Source organism: Taudactylus pleione, unplaced genomic scaffold (assembly GCF_031769625.1).
Source record: "Taudactylus pleione unplaced genomic scaffold, aTauple2 ptg000133l, whole genome shotgun sequence".
Lineage (NCBI taxonomy): Eukaryota > Metazoa > Chordata > Amphibia > Anura > Myobatrachidae > Taudactylus > Taudactylus pleione.
Window position 1 is genome coordinate 3,248,969 of NW_028284535.1, and position 27,721 is coordinate 3,276,689.

Consider the following 27,721-nt stretch of genomic DNA (forward strand, 5'->3'; position numbering starts at 1 on the left):
TGCAAACACAAGCCAGTAGCTCCTTTGAGGCTCGAGCACACAGACATACAGTATATAAGTTGCTCAGTGAAGAGTGAAACTACTCCTCAGCTCCTAACGGTCATTTTTCAAACACAGGGCCATATTTAATTAGCGGCAAAAACGGACGGTTTTCTTGACATTGGCGAAAACGGACAAGGGCAAAATTTTCGACAAAAAACAGGCGAAAATGGCAACAGGTGGGAAAAAAAAAGCAAAATCCCTATCTTTGACTAAAAATGTGGGGATTTCTTTCAGAACCTTTTGGACACCCCCCCTAATGATAAATTACTGGGGGAAAAAAAATCGTAAGTTGCGTACTTTGGCGAAAAACAGCCGCGCAAATTCTGGGCGAAAAAAAAAAAAGAAAGCTATTTTTTTCCAGGAAATTACTGTTCCACGTAAATTGGGGGTACAATAAAAATGGGTGCAAGTATATTTTTGTGTCGAAAAACACAATTTTAAAAACCGTTAAAAAAACCGCTTGCTGCGACGGCGTGCGATATTTAAAACACTTGACGCATCCGTACCGCCCAACAAAAAATACACCCAATACGTTAAAAACGGGGGGGCGTTGAAAGGGTTCTGAAAAAAATCTCCAAATTTTTTGCCAATAATAGGGATTTTGCATATTTTTGTTCTGGGAAGGAGGAAACTTTTCTCCAGTTATTTTTCACCTGTTGCCGTCTTCGCCTGTTTTTTGGCAAAAATGTTGAAGTTTTTTGGGGCGAAAAAAAGTCAGTTTTCGCCGCTAATTGAAAACGGCCACAGTCTAACATGACAGTTGGGAGCGGAGTGGCTGCTCGTTTATCACTCTCCAATTTATCACTTTCCAGAGCTTAATACATCTGCCCCAATGTTCATTTGGCAAATTCACAGCAGGAGATAGGACAGGTGTCCATCTTCAAGTCCTCCAAAGCAATACATGTTCTACAATATACAATTATAAAGGGCATAGTACAAGACCGCCATTCTTATTAGATATGTAGTTCCAGTTTCCCCATGCTTGGAAGATGCACAAGGGAGAATATCCCTACATCTAATCTAACACTGACCTGTCACTCACACACAGAGGAGGAAGCCATCTTGTGTGTTGAACCATAATTCAAGAGACTGGAACGCATCACTTTAACAGGAACAGGCTCCATAGACATTATAATGAGGAATGCGGCAAGAGCTGAGGGCTCTGGTCCACAAGACAAAACTAATGGCCCCCATCCTAAACCAGCATTACAAAATATATACTGTACATGTAAGTCAGACCTTACATAACACACTTCACAATCAAACAGTAGCATTAAATCAACTCTGCAATCAAGAACTGCAGCAAGTCGGCTATTTAGATTTATCTTGGAACTTTTGTCATCAGAACGTTGCAGGTCATTATGGTCCAAAATAAACCTGTTAAGAGAAACAATTTAACAATGAAGAAAAAACAAATAAAAGGTATCACTCCTATACGGTGAGCAAAAGGGGGTTCTAGAATGTGTTAGTTTTATTTGGTACATGATAGAAATGAATCCGAACTTATTCTCAGATCACGTCATTGGAAGTCTGGCCAGAATTCTTCTCCTGTTAAACTCTATCCCTAGAGGCCAGACGCGTTTCATACAACAGGGCTTTCTCACTGTTTAATGGGATTATTCAACAGTAACACCTTTTAAACTTAGCTGGTTATATCTGAATCAACTGTAAAGTGCAAAATATATGAATAAACTATATATTAAACCAAAGCAAAATCTATAATAACACATTATAAACCAGAAGTTCAAAATGTAATGGTAAAATAAAAAATCAACCAACAATTAACAGAAAAACATGACAAATCTCTCTCTCATAAAAAAAATAGGGACTTAGGGCCTGATTCAGACCCACTCGCGAGCGGCTGTCCGCTCGCAAGTGGGTCGATGTTATGGACTGAGCATGCGCACGACGGAGGGAGCTCCGTCGTGCGCATGCGCCAGATGCGACGAGCGAAGGAAAGTCCTTCGCTCGTTGTGTCCGATCAAAGGGGGCGTGCTGTCAATGTTGATTGACAGCACGCCCCCTTTGGTGGGCGTGCCGGGGGCGTGCCTCCCTGCCGGGGGCGTTCCTAAGGGAACGCCTCCCGTCAGAAGCCGGCCCACTGACATCACTAGTGATGTCAGTGGGAGTGATTTGGGCTCTGATAGAGCCAAAATCACTCCGGAGCTTGCGGTTGAAAACCTCAACGGCAGGCTCCGGCTCGCAAATTCGATGGTCGCGATGGTCTCGACCATCGCGACCATCACAATGCGCGCTCGTATAGCCTGTGGAAATGAAAATGGAGCCCGGCCCTCATTCAGAGCGTGCGCTCTGCTCAGAGCGTACGGCTCTGAATGAGGGCCTTAATGCACAAAAAGATCCTTGTTATAATAACTCATATCCAATTTCGTTTCTCTGCCGTAACATATGAAATGAAGACCTTTGCATTAAAAATAGGACGACAAGCATTGCAATGTGTGCGATTAAAACAGAGGCCCTGATTCAGAGACGGAGGCTCTGACAGAGCGCGCGCTCTGAATCAGGGCCGCCCCTCCTACCTTTTGGAGCGGCCTTCTGGCCGATCGCATAGCTGTGGGTCACCACCCACAGCTATAGCGAGCTGCCAAAATGTTGGTCTTGACCATCGCGACCATCGGGCTTGCGACGAGACCCTTGCGGTAGGGTCTCGCTGCCGCAAGCCCTGGAGTGCTTTTGGCTCTATCAGAGCCAAAAGCACTCCCACTGACATCACTAGTGATGTCAGTGGAGCTGGCCCCAGACGGTAGGCGTTCCCATGGGAACGCCTCCGTCTGGGCAGCCACGCCCCCGGCACACCCACCAAAGGGGGCGTGCTGTCATTCACCATCAACAGCACGCCCCCTTTGGTGCGAGACCCATAACGATGGCTTGGCCGTCGTTATTCGGGTCTCGCGCATGCACACGACGGAGCCGCCTCCGTCGTGCGCACTTGTGCAACATCGACCGGCTTGCGAGCGCTCAGCGCTCGCGAGCGGGTCTGAATTAGGCCCAGAGCACATTACAATGTTTCTAATCTCTATTGGAGTTAACACGCCAGGACATAAAATTTGTATAAGATTGGGAGCTCTTCTCTGAAATTTTTTTAGGGTGGGTCTGCAAGTTGAATTCCAAAAGCAAATCCATGAAAAAAGGATAATTTACTGAGGTTTTTTTTTATTATTATTATTTTTGCTTGTTATAATGGTGCATACACACAGTCAGATATGTCAGATGAACGAGTGAACGATTTGCAAACGATTGAACGATTTCAGCCTGTATTAAAATTAATAAAATCGACCAAATCTGACTGAAAACACGTCAGATGTCGTTCATTGTTGCCAACATGTCAGATTTTCCTTTCAGATATGAACGATTTTTAAAATTCATTGTGACCGTGTGTATGCACCAATACGACTTTTTCGGGATGGGTATAGGTGCATACACACGCAACGATTTTGTAACCAACGATTACCTGTCAGATTTTCCCTTTTTTGAAGTGTAATGAACGATTTTTACAATGATGAATGAAAAATGTTCCTTCCCTTAATGAAAATCACTATGTTGGACAGTCTGAAATTGACGATGAACGATAACTACAAACGGGAGCACGCTTGAACGATTATCATTCGTCGTTATAACTCAGAAACTGAATGATTTTTTTAACGATTACGTCGTCGTTAACGACAAATCGTTCAAAAAAATCGTCACGCGTGTATACACCTTATGAAATACAGACAGTGTCAGCACGAACAGTCAGAATCCTGACGGGGGCTGTAAGTATACAATCACTACCCCTCTCCCCCCCCACCCTAACCATAACCCTCCCTTAGGTGGTGCTTAACCCTAAACTTCCTGGGGGGTGCCTAACCCTAACAGCTCCTCCCGGTGGTGCCTAAACCTAACCCCCCCCTTCCCGCACCCTAAACATAACCTCCCGGGGGGTGCCTAACCCCAACCACCCTGCAGCCTGACCCTAAATCCCCCCGGGGTTGGATAAACCCAACCCTAACCCTCCCCCCCCCCCAGCCAAGACTTACCTGGCTCAGGCATCTTATGATCGGGATGCAGACGCTGGTATCCTAATCCCTAAGGGGGTTGCAGGATTTTGCCGGGCGGCGGGATTCCGGCATCGAATCTGCCGGCAATATAACTACATCCCGACTTTTTCTGTACTTTCAAGTTAGGAATTAAATATGGGTTATGAACATTCACTTGGTTAAATCTCTTAATATTTTTTTTGTTTTTATTACTTTCACTATTCAAAAGAAAATGGTTCATGATCTAAACTAACTATTTCAAGTGCTTCAATAGACTTTATCATGATCACCTATTCTGCTTGTTGGACAAATATTTTTTATTTTTATTTTATATTTCTTAAACTTCACATTATATGACCAATAGAAGGGTTTTAAATACAAATTTACAATCGGCCCCTATGAAATGTAGGTGGAGCAGAACAGTTTATAAATCAAAACGCATTCTTAATTTAACACCATGTATAAAGTACTGTAAATAAATACTTTGTGTGACTAATTACATGCAAAATAAGTGAATAAACAATCAGCAAATAATAATAATGTGCCTAAGAGAGTATAAAAGCTGTTACTGATGAATAATCCCCTAAACTATTGAGAAAGTATGGATGTATGAAACACGTCTGGTCTCTGGGAAAAGAGGTCATCAATCGATATGGCCAAACACATCTTTCCACAAATCGTGTCAAATAGCCCCAATTTTTACTAATCCTAAATACCTAGGGCCTGATTCATTACCAATCGCAACTGCGATTACGCATGCAATCGGCTGATTGTTGCGACCTGCTCATGTATCGCAGTGCATGAACCAGCCACTGCGATCGCAGTGACTACACAGACCCATTGCATAGTAATCAACAGGAAGTGCCGCTTGTGGGTGGAGACGGTGGGCGGGACGGTGAAACGCAGGCGTGCCAGTGCGTTTCAACAGCGTTGCAGGGGCGTGCATAAATTAGCCTGACAGTGTGCAATGAAGTTAGCTATTTCTGAGTAAGGTCAGAGCTTGTGCAAGTGTGCGTGAGGCTGCGATGGTACAGATGTTACCGATGGTTTTGCTGTCTTGCTAAGGATACGGATGTGTGTAAGGTAAAGTGGGCGTCCTTATGTTGTGCTGCAGCGGCATAGCAATCGCAGTGGATTAGCATACTATCGCAGTGAGACTGCGTGCGTAATCGCTATTGCAATCGCAGTTGTGATCCATAATGAATCAGGCCCTTTGTACACCATTAGTGATGTTTTCGCAGTTGAGCGATTATCGGAAATCTGCGCATACATCTGAGTCACAATGCGCACACATCAAGATACTGTACCCTAGTCCCTCGCAGTGACTTTACGCGCCGTGTGATTGACAGCCAGGGTTAGTTTAGGGGAGGTAACGGGGAGTGGTGGCAAACCTTTCGTGTCACTCCCTGCGCCTGCAATCCTGCACACAAGAAATATGGCTGTGCCACATCTCTCTGCATCGGCCACATTTACATATATTCGCATAGCAGCTGCGTCAGACACCTCCTTGCTGCATATGCGTGATCGCAGCGCTGCGACAGAGGTCGCAGCCTGGGACCACCATTGGAACAATCGTGGCAATCAGTCGCGATTGTTGTCCCTTCGGCCAGGCCGTGGTAGCTGAAGCTTACCGCAGCCTGACCAGCCTGCGAGGCCAGGAAGTCGCCTCGTCCATCTCGGAAAATGGGGGCAGGACGCCCCCGTTTCTGGGAACGCTGCCCAGGAATGGCCCCGCTCCGCCTCACAAATGCCGCAGCCTGTCAATCAGGCTGCGGCTGTGAGGCGCTGCGAGCGGACTCGCAGATGGAGTACACATCCTGCACATGCGCAATCCTCCCACCATCGGAGATGTGCGCTAACCATCGGGTAAGCGTACATCTCTGAATCTTAGTACTCAATTAGCAAATTAAGAAGTAAGGTTCAGGGAAAAATACTCAAGTGCGGGAATCGCTATGCGTGGTGGAATGTCTAAGTCACGGCAGAGGTCTCCAGCCAAAGACTAGGCAGTAGATTTACTAAAGGTCTATTTTAATTAATGTTGTGTTTCTTTGTAATGTAATGTTCTGTGTACCCTTTTTACTGTATGTACGGCGCTGCGGACCACTTGTGGCGCCCTATACATAAAAATATAATAATAATAATGGCTATATCACACAACTACGCTTACAAAAAAAAAATAAAAATCATTGTTAGCAAACGTGTGATTTAGACCCAGAAAAACACAAAAATCGATGTTGATCAATTTAAAATCGATCAAAACCAATTAAAAAAACAAAACAACTTTTAGTAAATATATCCCATGGTGTATGACACATCTGTATGAGGTGTCACCTATCTATAGCGCTGTAGATTCAAATATTCTCCTCAATAGCATCCGTGATATAATACTTAATCGAATTATTGAATAGATCTTCTCTCCCATCTCTATATATTGATACTCAGGACTAGGCAGCGGAACCCAGATTAATACTATACACATCACAATACAAGCACAGAAGGTGACAAATAGGCAACTAGAAATCCTGCTCTGTAGTAACCTGGATTGTTAGATACTCTATACATTGTTACCCCCACTTTTGGAGTCCAAGAATAATGGATGACCGACACTTGGGGGTCCCCGCTGATGGGATGTTAAGCAGAAATGCACTAATCAATATTGCAAATTTAAAATATAAAAATGAAAGATTTTGTCTGTAGTATTGATTTGTAATCTCCGTATAAGGAGGTTCAGGTTGTCTCAGCGAGACCCTTGCACAGCAGTCTGCTCTCACCTGCAGGCATTTCCTGCACTTCATTTTGGCTCTAAGAGACTCATTCAGAGTCGGTCGTAAGCGGCCGCTCGGTCGTACGCCTAACAACCGAGAAACTGAAAAAGGAAGCGATCGCACGGCTGGTCGGTCGCAACCAAAGCGACGCCCATACGTGAACAATGCACCTCCTCTAGCTAGTGAGTGGTAGCAGCTAGCGATAGTAAGTCGTTGTCAGTCGCTGTATGTTAATTTTCTTCTGATGGTTGCGGCCGCTTGTGTTGTGTTGATGCCCACAAAAATAAAAAACGCATAGAAAAAGCCGTCCCCATGAAATTTATTCATTCTTATTATTTGCTAATGCAAACCCTCCGAATCAATTGCAAGCCAATTAGCAGTGTTATTAGCTTCAATCGATTATTAGCTGCTTGCATTGTGTAGCTCAAAATAGAAACATCAATCCTAACATCAATAACATTCGATAGTATCGATTGTACTCTGAGGCTTGCGAGAGCACATACCCAACCTCAAGCTGTACGATCAGCCAGGCCTCGAACCTGCTCGCAGAGCGACGTTTTACTACTTCCGGCCTTCTATGTCGGTCATAGCAGGTAATTTATGTACGCCCCTAAAACGCCCTGAAAACGCTGAGGCACGTCTGCGGTTTCAGACCACCACCCCCGTCTACACCCACAAACGGCCTTTCATGTCAGTCACCTCTCGGAAGCCACTTCCTGCTCGTGAGCCGTACGATCTACAGCATTTTGGATCGCAAGGTCTCGTACGCACATGTGCACAACTAACCGTGCGCATGCGTGGTTTGGAAACATCGGATGCGTACGACCGAGCGGCCGCTTACGACCGACTCTGAGTGAGGTCCTAAGTAACTAGCCAGCAATAATACAGCTGCCTGTAGCTTTGCAGCAGAGTAAAAAAAAACAACAAGTCATTAAGATGGAGGAAAAAATAGCCACAGGTACAGCTCATATTAATTTCATGAAAGAAACAGTCACATTGCAGACTTTGTGCAAACAGGTCTGGTGACTAAGCTGATAAAACCAGTCTAACATCTGTATAATCATATAAAACCTGTGTTTCACAAATCCAGTCCTCACCCATCCCCAATTTCTGCTCGTGGAAACTGCAAGGATAATTATTGACCCAACCAAGTAGACCAGGTCACCTGTCCATGATTAAAGAGATCCTGAAAACATGAGCTGCTGAGGTGTGCGTAAGGACCAGAGTTGTGAAAACGCTGATCTAAACAAACACACAGCTTTTATGCCAGGGACAATCAAACATGCGGCCCTCCAGCTGCTGTGGGACTACACCTGCCAGCATGCCCTGCCCCGGTTTTAGCATGGCCTAAAAGCAAAACTGTGGTAGGGCATGCTGGGAGGTGTAGTCCCACAGCAGCTGGAGGGGTCACACGTTGAATACCCCTGATCTATGGAAATAATCCATTAAAGAGGAGCAGTCACTATGCCCTACGATTTTGTTTCCTTAATGCATGGTACCTTGTGTACTATGTAACTAGTAAATATATAGATTAATGGCCTGTACACACACGGTCAGATCAGACAACGATCAGATATCGTTGTCTGATCGTCCTACATGTGCTGGATGATCATTATCAAACATCCAGCACATGCACCAACCCCCAACTACTATAACAACCTTAGATCAATAATCGAGGGAACCTATAGTAACCAGGCTAATCGTGTTCTCTCTACCTCCGGCGGCAGGCAGGGCACCGGAGCTAGAGAGGGCACTTCCGTGCGCGTACAAGGGGGCGTGGCCATTAAAAGGGGGCGTGTCTATAAGACGCGTCCCCTTTTCGTCAATCTTGGGGGCGTGCCCGGCACTTACGGATACGCCGGGCAGCCCCCAAGCGCTGCCGACAGGGAGAATAGATGTCGGGCGCATGCGCCCGGCGTCTATTCTCCGGCGGTGACCGGGTCACCGCAAATTTCCCCACCCGCGGGACACTGCGACCTGCGGGTGAAGACGGCACCCGCAGGCTGTGAGGGCAGGGCACTTTTTGCCCTCCAGAAGGAGGGCAGGCCGCCGCGCCCCGCTAAAACAGCCTAGCGGGAACGCTAGGCTAACCTGGTCGATATCGGCCAGGTTGGCCTGCATGCACGGGTGGAGGTCGACATCGATATCGACCATCCGTGCCCACGCATTGTTTTGTCGTTTGAGGGGGCAAAAAAAGAATGATTTAAGCGATCAAACGATATTGTTATCATTTAAATCGTCCTTTAAATCTGAGCGTGTGTATGCACCATTAGAGAGATGGTAATGATGAAATGTGGGTCTGTTAGAAATACAGGCTCTGGAGAAGGGCTTATAGTGAGTAACATTTACCTCTTCACCCTTACTGAGACGATCAGCCAACATGTGCCTAGAAATGAAAATAAGAGATAATTAGCACCAAACAGGATCTCAGTTGGATATACAGTATGGTTCAGAGGACGGGTACCTTTTATTTGGGAATGGACAGAAGAACTTCCCTATTGCATCCATTTCTATTTATTCACATTCATAGATTCACCAGCGCTTTACAATTGGGAAGAACCTCAGTAACAAGATACAATACATTGGATATTACCATTAATACAGTGTGGGATAGGTAAGCACACTTCAAGAGGGTTACATGTGGCTGACATGACGGTGGTACTCCCATTCTCTGTCATCCTCATCCACCACAGCACAAATGCTTGCCTTGATTTGAGAAATTGGGCCTAGATTTCCCCCATGAGTCTTGCAGTGCAAGTGTTGTACATAGTTTAGGCATTCAGTTAAAGGGGTGGAAGAGAGATGATATCATCTACTATGTAATCCTACAAAGCAGTGTGTCCATTACATGCACAGCGAGTGTCAGACGGTACACGTGCACCACGCTGGAAGCTCCCAGTGCAGCCAATGATGGTTCTTTTGCTGTCTGCCATGTCCAAGCCACACTGTCACCAAACTACTGTACCCCCTGTGCCCCCAAAGTAGGAGACTTATGTCCCAGAATGAGACTACTTGGATGACCCTATGTCTGCCAACTTTCCACCCCCCATGCAACTTGGAGAGGCAGAGGCAATTTTGCATGCACCAGGCCTGGCACATGAAGGGCCCAAAATACTAGTAACAAAATAATGTGATGAAAAAGGGGAATTTTCCAGGAATTTTGCAGCAGTTCTGAGCTAGAAATTGTTTTAGAATATTCTATTATAATTAGTCCATTTTGTGTCCCTGTCTTCCTCTTTCAGCAAACAAGCGCATTTATACACACACTGGAGCGATGCCATTTCGATTTTCCATTTCCACAAATCGCCTACAATCGCTCAGTGTGTATGCTTAATATGCGGATGCCCTCAGTCGCTAGTGACATAGTCAGGATTGACGAGCTGCACATCGAACCTGACGATATTGCGTGCGACCTAATGTATGCTAAGGAAGGACGGAACGAGTGATCGTTCATTAATCCCTATACTGTGTACAGGTAATCATGCGATGTCCAGGATGTCCCTGAACATCGGTATGATTGCCAGTCATCTCAATGTGTACCCAGCTCAACAAAACGCTTCACACACTGACTTGTCACTTGTTTTAAAGACAAATCCTAAATCACAGTTTAATTTATATTGAGCACACCCAGAAGAGCAGACTGTGCCCAGTTCTCCTGTGCGCACATGCGGCAGGCTCCCCAAAACCAGTGACAACAGAGGAGTAAAGCCGCGAATCCACTAGCCGATATAATAAGCGATAATGATATCGTTCATTATATTGGCAAGTGGATATGCAGTCAACCACCAGCGATGCACGCTCCCGCTGGTTGTTGACGACATTGCTCATCGCTCAAACCTTCTGTCCATCCTGATGATATCGTCAGGTTGTGCAGGTTCGGGGATGAGGGAGGGTGCCAGCATTAAACGATATTGTGAATGTTATTGCTCAGTGTGTGCGCTCAATGTCGTTAAGGACATTGAGCGCACCACACGATATTGCTCATGGAGCGATATCGTGTAGTGGACATGCGGCTTAACTCCACCAAAACAAAGAAGCTCACATCAGGGGCGGAAATTATTTCTTTAACTGCACAAAAACTCTTCTCCCACGAAGGTGCCCGCTTAGAATGCGCACGTCCGTCTCAGGACATGCAATTCTTCATTGGACTATAGATCTACTCACCTGAATAAAAATTTTAGTTTCAAGATTTATGGAACCTGTTTGATATATATGGTTTGTCAACACAGGTGATGCCCATAAATTTCTGAATCATGACCAATTGCTAGACATTCCATAAAGAGTGGTTGGTTGCATGTGTCACGCTGCCATAAAGTTCTGCTGTATTTGTGGATTTACACACAACCTGTTTTCCGGAACAGAAGCTGCCTGAACGGCACAAGCTAGGATATAGGTGGATGTTGGCTTAGGTAACAGAGATGTACCATGAGGAGGGTGGTAGAGTGCCAGACGCTGCCTAATGTAACTTTATTCCACCACTGGAATTTCAGGTGGTGGCACAAACCCCCATGCAATGCCAACTGTGAGTGCAGCCATAACAGGAGAACCCATTACACTGACTCACCCAAAGAAGAACCAATCGTAGGCCACCGTCAGGTACAGGATCTCTGCAGGCTCCAAGGTGCTGTGGACCATTCCATCCTACAAAAGCAATCAACTTTAATGCCATTCTGGTTATGTTCTAGCAGACTGGAATCTACAAACCTAAATCATTGCCCTAGGGCGTTGTCTCAACATGGTGGTTTCCAGGCGCAAATTAAATGGCTACTTTTTGGAAAGCAACAATTTAACACAAATTGTCAGTGTAACAGTGTTATTCTGAGCCAACACTCCTGGCTCATGAGAACGGGATGCGGTCAGAATCCCGACCGATGGGATTCCGGTGGTAAGAATACCGGTGCCGGCATGCTGACCTCCGGAATCCCAAAGGCAAGTACTGGGGTTAGGGTTAGGCACTAGGGGGAGGGGGAGGTTAGGTTTAGGCACCGGGGAAGGAGGGTTAGGTAAGGACCAATTACCTTTAGGTATCGGCATCGTAACCTGGTCGGGATTCTGACCGCCGGGATCCTGAGACGCAGGTCCCAGAAGAATGTACTACACATGTAAAACAATTAAATCGGGCCTTAAATCTGATTATGAGCCCCCACGTTGGCAAGATGCCCAGCTCTTCTCTAATACACGTCTTCTCCTAGAGAAAAATAATGAAAGCAAAATATATACACTTGTTGGCAAGAGTTCTATTCAGATTACACTGGCTACGAGTAGTTGGATTATTATTATTTTTTGGCGGCACATTAACGGATACTTTGTGTTGATTAGTGGGGAATCCATTTCAATGAAATCCATGATGGCTCCATGATGTAACTCAGGGAAATGTATACACCCTTCTCACATGCTATACGATTTGTACTTGGCTTGCATCATGTCCATTGTAACCTCATCCTACAGAGAAACCCATGCATAACACTATGCAAGACACATAACAGCAGACGCTGACCAGCAATTGCACAAATATAAATAGAAGGAACCTTTGGAAAGTAAACGGACAAGAGACTCAAACACACACATCCAACAACAATACCATGCAGGTGGGTATCATGGTGTGTGGAGATTCAGCGATGTGCGTATCTCAGCCTCATCTCCACTTGCGGCTGAGCTCGTGTAACTGGGAAGAACAAGGCATTTTGCCAGGTAAGCGCTCTGAAGGCATGTGGGCTGAATTGCAGGTAGATTAGTAGGTGGGCGCGCGGAGGGTATGCAATCGGGAAGCCGGCGGACGTAAGCCCGACAGCCGGCTTCCCGACTGGTTTATCCCGGCGAGGGTTAAATGAGAGGCGTCTAATTCTAGACGTCTGTCATTTTACCGACGCCGGGAGACCGGCGCCCACCATCCGATCGAAGGGATGCCGGGCACCGCTGCGGACAGCCTCGGGGGGAGGGGAAGGGTTAGGTTTAGGGCTCCCGGGGGGGACTTAGGGTTAGGCATCCCCCCAGGAGATTAGGGTTAGGCTAGGGGGAGGAAGGGTTGGGTTAGGCACCCCCCCCCCCCCGAGGGACTTAGGTTTAGGCTACGGGGAAGGGGGGTTTAGGTTTAGGCTCTGGGGGGGAAGGTTAGGGTTAGGCACCCCTAAGGAGGGTTAGGGGGGTTAGGTTAGTTGATACTTACCTGGGGACGATCAGGATTTTCAGCCGTGTTGGTCTGCCGCTGTCGGGATTTGATAATTCATATGTATTTCGCATGGAGAAATCCGTCTGATTTCAGAGGCAAGGATAAGGCTGCGGCAATTATGCTCCGATAGCGATGACTGCTACTTTCAAAAGTGGAAGGATGGGGTGGGGGGGTGGGGGGGGGGAGGAGTAGGGCAGTGAGGTCCCATAGATGCGCCAACTGTAAATACTTGCTATTCATAGGAGCAGCCAATGTGGCCGACTTGTGTTCAACCAGGAGTCAGGCCCGGTGTCATGAGCGGTTCGGTTTTCACTAGGTTCTTTTTGCCAAATTAGCGCAAGTTCGGATATATCTTATTGGCTACCTAAAACTCATGAGAGGCGGTTAGCCAATATGCTGCCGTTTGTAAGATCCAAACATAACTGAGTAAAACCGAACCACTCAGCTCTAAGTATAAGGCTTAACCCATCTGCTCACAAAGTGCCTAGCGAAGACATCAATAATAATTATCCTGCTGGCATAAAGGAAAAACAATAAAAAAAGACCCAAATTGTGGTCATGAAAGGTAAGAGGGCTTGGAGCGCAGCCTATATAAAAGATTAGAACAAACCCATTAAGAATGAAGTCTGTTTAACAAAGTGATGGGGGCCATTCCGCCAAATGACTGTCAATTACTACAATTTTAGGGACTCCTGATCAGTCATTCTTTTAACTTAAGAGAAAACATGATTAAAATGTATATACAAAAAAAAAAAATACTAAAAAGAGAAAAAATGTGATTAAAATTTTTTTTATTAAATTGTTCATTTAATTTCCAAAAACCTGTACACTAAACTATTAATAAGGAGTCAGACTCTGTTCTTTGAACTTAACTTTTCAAAAGATTCACGGTATTTGATGAATTATTGAAAGAGTAGTCTTACAAGCGGTTTTTCTGGAGCGAAGAAAAAAAAAGATCAAAAAGATAAAAAAAAAAAAAAGGCGCAAAGTTAAAACCTTAGAAGAAAAAAAAATATAAGTCTACCTGAAAGTTTTCGGCAGCTCTAAGGTCATTGCTTATAAACCAGCGAATCGTAGGGAATGCTGTATGATTGTAAATGTAGGTGACAGATATTAGAAGTCCCCTATGACTTTTACAAAGACACTCTTTGAAAGGTTGACACAAAGGAACTATACAAACACACAAGACAATGTTTAAATGATATATATATATATATATATATATATATATAAGGCAGGCGTTGACGCCAACCCCACCACCCCTCTGCTGCAAGAGTCTCCTTTGCTAGTCCGTTTTATCTCTGTTGCTATGGTAGGAGTCGTTCCCACTGCGCATGATGGAGGTAGGACCGGTCCATCCTCTATTATTATATAGATTTTAACTGCAACCTCCAATCTCGCACAACACAACCAAAAGTACATTAAAAAGAACATTTAATTTTGTTGACCATAAGTACAATGCAGTTATAAGCAGACATAAAAGGTAGCTCAGAATAATATGATTATCACTCTCCAGCTCTGTGGTCTGATGTAAAACGCTCGACTCGATTCTTGCTTTTAATGGGCCACGAGCTTCTTTCAATCTGGTGCCTTAGATCCATTATCCCCATTCCTACCTTGATGCAACAATTCTTCTCCATTGTCAATCATTTTAGACAGGTACAAGCCCCCTACAGTGCTCTTCAATGTCGTAGCTGGCGGGAAGCCGCATATATAGAGGAAAATAAATCTTTCATCATGATCAAACTCTTCTCTCCTGCTAAACTCCTGACGCTCTCACATACGCACTTGTCAATGTCATCACACTCACACAAGGCCTAAGGCGCTCTAGTACCTGCAGCCATTTAAATGGAAGAGCTACTACCAACATAACCAATAAAAATAGGTAATTGATTCAAGAGCACATGAGGACCTGAGATATAAAAGATTAGGTTTTGGCTGGAGGAAGGGGTTTTCCTACGCACACCAAACTTCCTGCCCACTGAAGAACTTGCAGTCAGCAACTCTCCAGCCTGATACAGCCGATGGTGTTGTACTAGGGAACACTCTCCTCCCCCAGCAAATGTTAGTACAATTAAAATATCTCAGCGTCTCAAGGAATACATGTTGTTAATTGCTTTAAGCAAGGTCACATTAGATTTAGATATACAATAACAAAACAAGCACCTAGAGTGCTAGGTAATCTGTTTTACTTGCACAATGTATTGTCACATGACATGTATTCTACTTACCGCCCACAGCGAGAGTCTCAGAAGCGAGACAAACAGCGGCGTGCGATCCCAGCCAGATATACAGTGCACCAGCAACCCACTGTTATCTACAAACAAACAGAAACCTACATGTCAAAATGTCTGTGCATAATAGCTTGTATGTATGTATGTATGTATGCATTAACATCCCCTTACAACAGGGAAAGTTAATTGCTCAAGCCTGGAGTGTACAAGAGTCAAGTAACAAGGGCTGACTTACATGTAGAATCGGTTGCTCTACAGATGTTCTGCTGCCACATGCTGTTTAGCAACAGATAAGCTCTGGTGCCAAATTGGACTTTAACAATTTGCTCTATGTAGTACATGGTGTTATTGTACCATTTTTAGTGTTCAATCTAGCACCCTGCACCAGTCACAAACCTGTGCACTGTCTCTTTCTTGCCTGGGATGTCGCTCTCTGCTCTGGTGCTTCTAGCACAACTAGCTGATTCAACTAACTGCTGAGATACAGACCAGAGAGTGCTTGAATGAACACTACATTATTGTCCTGAGAAATCCAGCCAGCTTGAAACATCACATAAATACATAGTGTACTTTTATCAAATATGAGCACCCGAGGGCTAGGCTTTATGTTTGTTGCATGTGACAGACACCGTATCAAACCATTAAAGGCGTCACAGTCACTTATTTGTCAGGAACACAGGCATGACCGAGTCAAGAAATACGATAACTGGGACCTTGATTGATTTAGGTTAGCCAAATACAAACATTATGCCAGAGGTCAACAAACTCTGTCCTCAAGGCACCCTAACAGTCCAGGTTTTAAGGATATCCATGCTTAATCACAGGTGACTTAATTAGCCTTAGTCAATTTGATTTAACCACCTGTTCTCAACCATGGATCTCTGTAAAACATGAACTGTTGGGGAGCCTTGGGGACCACGTTTGGGAACCTTAGCAGAAACACACACAGACACAAATTTAGGTCAGTTATAGGGGTCTAGTTACTAAGCAGTGTTAGGAGACAGAGGAAAAAGTGATAAGATGCCAGCCAATCAGCTCCCAACTGTCATTTTTCGAACACAGCCTGTGAGATGACAGTTGGGAGCTGATTGGCTGGCACCTTATCACTTTTTCCTCTGTCCCCTAAAACTGCTTAGTAAGTAGACCCCTTAATTTCAAACCATTCTTTAGTCACAAATTCAGCAAAACATAAAAGGCAAGAAAGCCCATAGCAGGCAGATGACAGTAAATCATGTGGAGGGCCTCTTACCATCCCCGTTGATGATTTGAATGAGCAGCCTCAGGTAATTCTGCGTCTGTTTTACTAAATCCCAGCTCTGCAACAAATGGAAGTTGGGTTAGACTACACGATGAGATCAGCATAAACAGGAAACCATCGCGTCAATTCATTTACATTGCCGCCCCACCCCCATATCTTTGTTTTTTATTATACAACCCTTCATGCATCACCAACAGTATACTTCTTCTTTTCGCTAAATTATATATTTACCGTGATGGATCACTAATTCACCTCCTGTTCCCAATTTTTTCATTTTAAATTTGAAAAAATTAAAATAAAATAAAAAATCATCCATAATGAATATATACATATCCCTTCACATGCCCATTCCCTGGATACGTATCCGTTCCAATTCCCTCTCCGACAAGTGCTCACTCAGCACTTTGCTGCCGGCGGCTGCCTGCTGGGCGCTGCCCTAATTCTGACTTTCTGCCTGTCAAAAGATTACTAAAATCATAGTTCGTGTGGCACAGGTCTGGCAAACACTTGACCTGCTAAAAAAAAAAAAAAATCTACAACATCCATTGCTGTTGAAGTAGGTGAAAGAAAAGACTTCCTAACCCTGAAGAGGTTATAGTCCAAGGGGGAGGGCGGGGGAAGATTTTTTTGTTTTCTTAAAATTCAAAAATATTCCAAGCTATGCCACAAACCAATAAAATCGTCAGGTAGAGCATATACCAATAAAACGACCTTGGAAATCATTTGAGATAAGAGTTCTTAAAAGTGAAAAGGGTTAAAATATTATTGTGGTTAAAATCATTTATATGCTGCGAAAGTTGTGGCGGTGGAACGTGATGCGTTTTGCGCTTTAAGCCCTTCATGTCAGAAAACAGGAGATCATTAGAATCGTTAGCAGCACAACAGATTGCGATTGAAAGAGTTTAAAGAAAAAAACAAAACAAAAAAAACCAAAAACACAAGAACATGACAGTGCGCAGAGCCTCCCGGGAGGCTGAACGAGGCACCTGTGAAATGAGCCTCAATTAGGACTTGTCTACCCAAAACCCATTAATATTACCTGCCCACAGCGCTTCCTACAGTGTGCTGACCCATATTCCAGAGCTCTGCACATGCAGGCTTCTGTTGGAATATCCCAGAGGCTGTGTATAGAGGGAAACCTGCCCCATCAACACACAAAGCGTTATTTAAGGAGACCTGCCCCTGACCGTGCTGTCCTTTCATCCTTCTGTCTGCCATGGTGGCGCTGAGCAGAGCCTCAGGGGACCAGAAAGGGCGAACAGCAGCTCAGAGTGCCTCACTGGAACATGTCAGACTGCAGATTGCTGCACGTGTTTTGTACAGAACAGATTAGTACAATGAGCATTTCAAGACTGCTCTGCTTACCTGGTATTCCCTCCAGTCAATGTTTAGGTGCCTCGTCAGACAGGCTGGGATACTCAGCGGGGCATCAACATAATCCTGCAGAGAAAGGGTATGTTATACTGTACACACGACAGAGGACAGATGTTCACCTTCTAGAGTTCGCACTATAGCCATCACAGACAGGGCTGTCGGGCCATCCATCTAAAAGCAGGTGCATTCAACATGCGGCCCCTGCAGCTGCTGTGGAACTACACATCTCAGCATGCCTTGCACAATGTTTGCTATTAGGACATGTTAAGACAATGGCAGGGCATTCTGGGATGTGTAGTTCCACAACATATGGAAAGCCGCATTTTGAATGCCCCTGGTCTAGGGACATTGGAGGCAGCCACATTATGAGCTACACGAATACTAAATGTGAATAAAGCGTAACAATTTCAGTAGAAGCCTCCACGTTACAGATGTGTCCTCAAACACGACTGGTGCGACTCAGACGCTGCGCCACAGGCAGACACTCCAGGAATGTCACAATTCTTGCCGAATTTTGCACCTTAATCACAATGTAGCCAAATACATATTCGCTTAGTGTCCTAGGTATTTAGGGTTAGTGTTTTTGTTGCACAGGTATTGGTATAAAATTGCATGCAATAATATATATATATCCCTTGATGAAGTCCTAAGTGGATGAACAATGTTGGGAAACTGCCTCTTCCTGCTGCCTTATTAACTTTTAGCTGTTTTATCAGATAAACATTTTTTTCTTTTTTTTAATTATTTTTATTACTTTTAAATATGTAATTTCTTTTCCTCTGTGTATTTTTAGGACTGACCTATAGTTCTGTGAACGCTTTTTATGGTATTTACAGGTTGAGTCTCCCATATCCAAATATTCCGAAATACAGAATATTCCGAAATACGGAATATTTTCAGCATGACTGAGATAATGAAACCTTTGATTTTTGATGGTTCAATGTACACAAACTTTGTCTAAGGCACAAATTATTAAAGATATTGTATAAAATTACCTTCAGGCTGTGTGTATAAAGTGTATATGAAACATAAATTAATTTCATTTCTGTACACAAACTTTTCTTGAGCCACAAAATTATTGAAAATATTGTATAAAATGACCTGCAGGCTGTGTGTATAAGGTGTATATAACACACAAATGCATTCTGTGTGTGAATTGGGGTCCCATTCCCAAGATATTTCATTATGGTATGCAAATATTCCAAAATACAGAATATTCCGTTATCCAAAATACCCCTGGTCCCAAGCATTTTAGATATGGGTGACTCAACCTGTATTAAGTACATTAATTATCTGAAAGCTGTATGAAACAACAAGAGGATTGTTTATACATTTTGCACAGCACATAGCACTATTCAGCACTGTTTGCACCATTGTAGAGTAACCGCTGCTGCTATAATTAATCTGTGCGGATTTATTGATTTTGTTGATGTAGGTTTGGCCCTTCTTTTTTATACATGTGAATAAAATTGTTTTAAAGCTATTTCTGGAAGCTAAAACTATTTTATGTACTTTAATTCACTATATATTTATTAATATAGCACGTATATATATTGCACATTTTTGCACTTTATTTCACTAAACAAGTCGATATAGATTACCTATGGTTTGTATTTTCAATACACCAGTCGCTTGGATTGACTATATGTAAACATAATTTAACCTGTGGGCAATTAACTCAATGTCCTACTGCAGTTAGTCTGACACCTGATATTTAAAAGGGAGTGCGGTTGCCACACACATTTATAACAGTCTTGTTGTATAGAGTGGACATCTATTGGGTTGGCGCCTTTACCATAATATTTATATATATATATATATATATATATATATATATATATATATATATATATATATATATATATATATATATATATATATATATATATATATATATATATATTAGGGGTGAGCGGGTTCGGTTTTACTCGGATCTTTAAACGGCATTTTATTGGCTATCGCCTATCATGTGTTTTGGATAGCCAATATAATAAATCCGAATTTGCGGTAAAGTGGCGATAAGAACAGAGTAAAACCGAGCCTGCACATCCCTAATTATATTATAATATTATAATATATATATATATATATATATACACACGCACACACACATATACATACATACACACATATATACATACATACACACACACACACATTATATATACACACACACACACACATTTAATAAAAATATATTTTTAATATAGATATACCACTCCTGGGTATGCAGTTGCGCTCTGATATACAAAAGAGGGCCTCGTGCTTTCAACCACCCAATGCGTGCATATACCAGAGCAAACCTGCACACCCGGGAGTGGTATATCTCCCTTATAAAATGGGCCCTGATGTGACAAAATAGTTCTATGTGGAGATAATGTAGGGTGACTCAAATGCAGAGTAAAGGTGCATACACACTAGACGATATGCTCCCTGAGCGATATCGTGTAGTGTGTCCCCGGGAGGCTGTGCTCAATTTCTTCATGACATTGAGCATACCAGCTGAACGATATCATTAACGATATCGTTCAGCGCCGGGCTCTCTTCCCGGCATTCACGAACGTGCACCAACCTGACGACATTGTCAGATTGTGGACAATGTCGGAAACGACCAGCGGGAGTGCGCATCGCTGGTCGTTTCCGACATAAAAGTGCACGAATTTGTGCACGATTACTGAGCGATTGCATGATTACGATGTCGTAATCGTGCAGTCGCTCAGTAATATCGCCCAGTGTGTACCCACCATTAGAGGAAGAAATACTTCAGAATAGGATGTTTCAGTTGAATTATTTTTAATTACTAAACATTTAACTGGATAAAAGACTTATTCAAGGGCCGTATTCAATTAGAAACGAAAAGCCGAGATCCGCAAAAAAGTATCACCGATTGTGACTTTTTGCCAGTCGAAAACTTATCTCCGTATTCAATTCCAAATACTTTTCGCGAACGCGGAAAGTCAGTGCAACGTAATAGGCGAAAAAGATTCACCTCTGAATAGCGGAGAAAAGTAGTGCAGTTTTTTTTATTTTGGGGTGCAAAGGTGGGCGAAAAAGTACAAAGTGGGGGTACAAGCATAATAAGTAGCGAAATAGACTTCTTGGGGTCCTGAAAGTATGGGGGAGGTGTTTTTGGGATTGCAGGAGTTTGCAACAGGTGCGTATTTCACGTTTTTTTTAAACGTTCACTTTAGCGACTTTAAAATATGCTTGCGCCCATTTTCAAGTACCCCAAATTTGCTGGGGCTACTTACTTTCTCCCGAAATAAAGCTTTATGCCATTCTTCATCACTTGTGCAAAGACGCTAATTAGAGGCAATTGCACCAACTTAAGTACCCCAAACAGTTTAATTAGGACTAATCGGGCACTACTACATTCATCCCCAATGTTACTGCATCTTTTTTTTTTTCTCAGATTCCGACACCACTTTCCGCCAGTACTGACTTCGCGTGTTGCAGTCTTTGCGTCTTTTTGGAATTGAATATGGCGAATAGCGGGGACGCGCACGATAAGTTTCCACGGCCAAAAGACACGATGTAGGCGAAAAATCCGGGTACGAAACTAATTGAATAACGCCCTAAGTGACAGACGAACATTCACAATAGGCTGTTTAAACAGTTGAACATTAATGAGTACTATCACTATAAGAGTGGTTCATTTTTGGAAAGAAAAAACTTGTGTTGTACAGTGAATTGTACCGATAGGAAGAAGTGCTTAATGCTCCTTCAGGGTCAGGGCTGGCATGTCTGCTCACTGTTTGCTCTGCTGGACTCTGTAGTGGCTGCTCAGGTAAGTCCTGTTCAAGTTCTTTGGTGAGGACTGGTGTCAGGTTTTGATAATTGTGGGAACTAGATCAGGCGTGAGGTGTTGGGAAATAATGCATGGTCATGTGATCTAGTGTATGCAGCATGGTCATGTGATCTAGTGTATGCAGCATGGTCATGTGATCTAGTGTGTACAATCATGTTGGTGGGATTTATCTCAATAAGGGAGGCACCTTATACAAAGATACATTTCTAGGGCCAGGACAGAAATCGGCAATGCATACTGGTTGTCAGGTAAAATAAGGCACTCTAGAAAGGGTGTGCCATAGGGGGATGTTAGACAGAGAAGCCCAGTAGGGATATGTTCAGTAACCTGACAAAGGGTATGCCTGCGCTTAGAACACCGGCCCTTGCTGACTATGTCGCCCGTCGGACCTGCATGCAGGTCCAACGGGCGATCCAGCATATCGGACGACATATCGTCTAGTCTGTACCCGGCATTAGGATTAGGCATTAGGGGGAGGGTTAGGCACTAAGAGGGGAGGGTAAGGTTTAGGCACCGGGTAGGGGGTGGTTAGATTTAAGCACTGGGGAGAGAGAGGGGGAGGGTTAGGATACCGACCGACAGGTGTCGGTATTCGAACACTGTCGGCATGGGTATTTTTGACTGCCGGGATAATGAGTGCCAGCATCCCACCCAGTATAGTGCAGAGAGAGAACGACAGTGAGCAGCATGACCACCTCTCTCAGCAACCTTCCCCCAGCACAGAACAAGACCTACCTGCTTCCAGTTAAATACAAGGCCTTCTGCAGCATAGTCACGATCTTTGTAATCTTTAAAGAATTCACAGCCTACAAGTAAGAAAGGACATTGGAAACTATGAATACATAATGCCCAATACAGAACTACATTTGTGCCATGTACAATAAACCTAGCAATAATAAATCAGGTTCATATTTTTCACCAATACAGTGCCAGTGTCAAATGATCAAAGCTAACATCTACTATCTTATTTTGAGCAACAGGACATTGGTGCTGCAGGGTGGCACAGTAGTCAGCTTAATAAAATGTATACTGCTGCACTACCAAAACAAAATATAGAAATAGCAGCTCACTTTTAAATTGAAACAATGTAATAAGTAAAGAAAGGAGCACTTGTTAATAATATATGGCTAAAAATAATGTGTAGCGCGATTCCTGTGGAAAAAAAAAAAAATAGGGTTAGTTAATGTCTAGCCGCTCGTTTGTACATTTGAAAGTCTTATAAGTGTGTCTTGCTGCGGGTTCCAAAGTTTGCCAGTGGCAAGGTTATCAGCGGGTAGCTACAGGTAGATCTAACTGGCTTGCCCTATCTCTGCCTACCTTTAGTTGCCGATATTCGCAATGTGTAGCGCTAATCCAGAGTAGGAACACTAAGAACTATCTTCCTACTCTGGATTAGCGCTACACATCGCGCATACCAGCGGAAAGAACAGACACACACGGAGGGAACGTACTTTGGCGAAAAACGACGGTGCAAATTTTGGGTGAAAAAAAAATAAAATAAATAAAAATGGTTGAAAATGATAGAAAGCTATTATTTTTCCAGGAAATGACTGTTCCACGTAAATTGGGTGCACGTATATTTTTGTGTCGTAAAAATGCAATTTTGAAAATCGTTAAAAAACCACCTGCTGCGACCGCGTGCGATGTTTAAAAAAAACACTTGATGCATCCATACCACCCCTCAAAAAAAAAAAAAATCTTATAAAAAAAAAAAAAATAAGACCCAATACGCTGAAGCTATTTATAAAAAAAAAATAAAAAAAAAAAATCATCATCATTAGGGAGGGGAGGGGGGTCCAAAGGGTTCTGAAAGAAATCCCCACATTTTTAGTCAAAAATAGGAATTTTGCTTTTTTTTTTTCCTCCTGGTCTGGGATGGAGAAAAGTTTTTCTTTTTTGGCAAAAAAAAGGTCTGTTTTCACCACTAATTGAATATGGCCCTAAAGTGGTTTTAGTCGGAGTTAACATTGCAGTCAATTGAATAGCTCAGGGAAATCCTTCCCAGTGCTATTCACATCTCTCTGGATTGAATCGCCCCCTATAACTTTACCTCTGGGTACGGTCCCATCAAGGCTACCGCACACGTGAAAGATGGCGGGCAGTTAGCCCAAATATCTCTCTCTGAAACTATTTGTGATACAGTAGCTCAGACACTACAATAGGCTAACACCATCTACATATGCCATTAGGGACCGGTGCCAAAAACCTAAGCTTTTCTGAACTAAATTTAGCAATATCATAGTCCCCATAGACAGCAATGGGGAATGCTTTTGCTAAAAAATAGCAGATTTACCACAGTACCCTAATAATAGTGGCCACACTACATTGAAAATTAGGCAAGCCTCCGAACACTTCCATTTTTTTTTTTAAAGACTGCCGCAAATTTAGTTGAATAAATATGCGCCCAAGTCTTGAGCTTAGTTAAAATCAGAAAGCAAAAGGAAATTTATATGGCTCTCTCAGGAAAGGGGAGCATAGTTTTTGGCAGTATGTTGGAATAAGATACAGATAAATCTATCTGATCATCTCCCAAGTAAAACTATACAGAATGTGCATTCATTTTAAATTTGAAGGGGTGATATGACTGTAATTAAAGTCTTTAGCTTGGTTTCATTTTCATCTTATTCATTTGATAGGTCTTATTGCCCACAGTAAGGACGCCAGCTGACTTTGTAGAGCTACTCTTAGGATAACCATTACGTTAATCTTATAGTGCTTAGTGCTAGCAGGCAGAAGATCCCTGATGCAGGTTCCCTCGCTGCCTCCAGACTGCCCTCTACTGGGGGAAAAGCCTTGTGACATCACTGCAGGAAGACACATTTCCAGCTCCCAGATGACGAGACGCGCCGACTCGCTTTGCCATTACACATTGCAGAGAAGTGCAGGCGCCGAGATGCAAGTGCTGCTTCGTTTTTCATAACTTTATTTGAGGTACTTCTATTTTAGTACACCTGAAATCTAAACACTTACTGAGATCTGTACCAAAAAACAAAACAAAAACACAACACCGTAGTAATGCACAGTCCATTACCTGGGTAAGGGATAGACAATAGCGTGAAGTCCGCATATCGCTGAGCCTTATCCACCTTTTCAGAGGATGTCACACTGGGTAGAAGAAATAAAACAAAACAAATTTGGTGTCACAATCTTCAAGCACCCTTATGGCTCGAGTGCAGTATCCCCACCACCACCCGCAAACGTGACAACTCACTTGAGGCCGAATTTCACCTTCTTGTTTTCTACCATTAGGTCACAGATGTAGCGAACGGAGAGGTATCTTAACAATTTAATGTCATGGCCTCGGACTTTGTCGAAGAGCTGAGCATCACCATTCCTAGGGGAAATAAAAAAAAAAAAAAAAGGACCTTAAACCGCGTACTGACAGTTAATTTACAGTAAAAGCCGCAGTGACATTGATCCTTCACAACTTGGGACAGGAGAGTATTTTAATGGGATCAGGATTTCATATACAGATGTAGCCGCTTACGTCTAGCCTCAATATACCACGTAGCGTGACCTGCCTGGCGTGAGTGAGCTGCCAGATCCCGTGCTACTCTGCAAGCGTCGGGCGTCTTTTCTTGCCTTCAAAGCGTCCAAGTCTTTACGAGTACCTGAAGCACAACGGAACTTGGAAAGAAAAAAAGCTGTGGCCGCTATATTGTAGTCACTTCGCATACAGATTCAGAGACTCAGCAGCACCCAGATATACAAGTGTCATATGAAATGAATCAGCGTAGTTTGCTGGTGCTCTCTTGTCAAAATCGCACTGTGACTTAAACGCATTGTGCCCGGCGCTAGCAGTCTCACGGGACCAGGAGCGCCGAAAGGGGCTGCTTGGCTTGACTGCAGCAAAGACAAGTAACAAGTTTGTGATCAGGCTTTGTGAGAGGGAAGCATTGCGTCTGTGCACACCAGACTTCCTGTTATACAGTCTAATAAGAACCAGCAAAGCCCCATAGTGAGGCCTCGCAGAGAATCCGGAAGCGCATAGCAGCATGCGCTCAGACAAAGGTGAATACAGATTTAAACATTTCATATTTTTACATGTTCTACTAAATAATAGTTTTAATAAGAAAATAGGACCCTAAAATGAATACTTAAACCAGACTACTATAAAAGAGTTACTAGCATCAATCGCTGATATATGTAGTGGATTCTATGCCTTCTCATGATTTCAGACTGCATTTAAAATTAAAAAAAGATCAATGTTCAGAGAGGCTGACCTCCATGTTCTTCAATTGATTACTGACAGGAAGTCTGCTGTGCGCGGGATGAAACCTCCCCCCACAATCAAAACTATCTGAAAGATCTTCACCTCTGATATTCGTGCATGGTATTAATAACTCTAATTTCCGCCAACTTGTGTCCTACATTTAGCAGTCATTTAAATATAAATAGTGCATATTAGGAAGTCATTCTGTCATGTGAATTTAGAAGTTTCCATCTGTATGAATCACCGTCTGGAAAGTTCCGCGGCTATTGTTGAGAACGTTACAAAGAATTTACATAATGAATACGCATAATTTACGTTTCATGGCTGTAAACCGCAAAAAGGAGATAATTATCGGATTCATTGTTTCCAGTGCAAGTACACAAAGTCTTGGTAATTAGGTCAATGATTATATCGGTATATCGCTTAAAGGCGTTCAACATCATCGCAAACAGCCACAAGTGTTCAATTAAAATTACATTTATTAAAATAACAAAACACCTATAGCATATGTTCCACTAAATGAGACATTAAAAAAAGGTTAAGACTTCCAGAATGTAACGTTCTTACCATATAGATTAGACACAAAATATCTATGCACAAATCCGCTGTAACATTTCAGGTAAAATGTAACATTACACACTTTATGTTATTAGAATCCTCTAAGTTAAATGATTTGTTTGAGATGAGGAAAGCGTCTTTGTGAACTAATTTGTTAACCAGACAGACAGATTGTTGATGTGCAATAAAACCAATAGTAGGAGTTATCCTGTTAATTGCAACGGTCTGGTATGCAGTCGGTCTAAATGCCAACCGTCGGCATCCCTACTGTCTAATCCCGGCAAGGGTCTAATGACAGGAGTCGAAATCCTGACGCCTGTCATTTTACCTATGCCGGGAGCCCAATGCCCGGCATCCCGATCGTAGTTAAGCCGGACGCGGACAGCTGCGGGGACGGAGGGTTAGGGGCTCGCAGGAGGACAGAAGGTTAGGTTAGGGGCTCCCGGGGGGGGATTAACGGTTAGGCACTTACAGGGGGGGTTAGGGTTAGGCATCCCTAAGGGAGGGGTTAAGTTAGTGAATAGGAAAATACTGTCGGGATTAGAACCGCCGGTGTTCCAGCGTCAGGATTAGAACCGCCGGATATGCATTTCATTCCGATCCCGATATAATAGTCCATTGATCAACAGGCTAACCATGGTGTGGATAATCAAAAGAACAAATGGGCTTTTTCTCAAAATCCAGATATCTTTTAACCCCTTATGCATAGGATATAATTCTGCGGACCACCTCTCCAGTCAATCACTGACCACAGGGTTCGGTAATCCGACTGACAATTTGTAGTAATAATTAGCTGCTCAGCCAGTGTGTATACGGAGTCCAGATGTCTGCTTGAACCACTGCGGGTCCTGCTTTCATTTATAGCCTCGAGATGTAGCGGAGGCACGAACTGGCACTTGTGTGATATTAAATGCTCACCCGCAACGTATACGGAGTCCAGATGTCGGCTTGAACCCCTGTGGGTCCTGCTTTCATTCACAGCCGCTAGATATGATTGTGACACAGACTCCAATGTCTACAGTGTCAGTGTAGCAAGGACATTTCCTGTGGCTGGAGTTGTCGGATGGCAGGATTTCTTTCTGCGGGTGCGCCCGCTATCAGTATTAGTATGGTAAAGCAGCAATGTAGAATGGCACGTTGATGTAGTAGAAAAGAAAGGACAAGCGCCCAATGGTGTTGTATCTCGTGATCCAATCGGATAAAATAGAGAACAATTGACTATCGCCCGTACCCTATGTACGTTTGTTATATAAGCGTATAATGCAG

At 43.4% G+C, this 27,721-nt stretch overlaps 1 protein-coding gene across 4 annotated transcripts in view; it reads right to left on the reverse strand.

Moving 5' to 3' along the window:
* Nucleotides 1-27,721, reverse strand: part of MTMR14 (myotubularin related protein 14) — an 80,843-nt gene that overhangs the window by 40,715 nt on the left and 12,407 nt on the right. For all 4 annotated transcript variants that reach the window (XM_088473277.1, XM_088473275.1, XM_088473276.1 and 1 more), the window contains exons 6-13: nucleotides 24,896-25,018; nucleotides 24,716-24,789; nucleotides 22,420-22,490; nucleotides 17,868-17,942; nucleotides 16,494-16,560; nucleotides 15,242-15,327; nucleotides 11,406-11,482; nucleotides 9,191-9,227 (exon numbers count right to left, since the gene is read on the reverse strand). In XM_088473277.1, coding sequence (XP_088329403.1) covers nucleotides 9,191-9,227; nucleotides 11,406-11,482; nucleotides 15,242-15,327; nucleotides 16,494-16,560; nucleotides 17,868-17,942; nucleotides 22,420-22,490; nucleotides 24,716-24,789; nucleotides 24,896-25,018 — 610 coding nt within the window. The remainder of the gene's footprint in view (nucleotides 1-9,190; nucleotides 9,228-11,405; nucleotides 11,483-15,241; nucleotides 15,328-16,493; nucleotides 16,561-17,867; nucleotides 17,943-22,419; nucleotides 22,491-24,715; nucleotides 24,790-24,895; nucleotides 25,019-27,721) is intronic.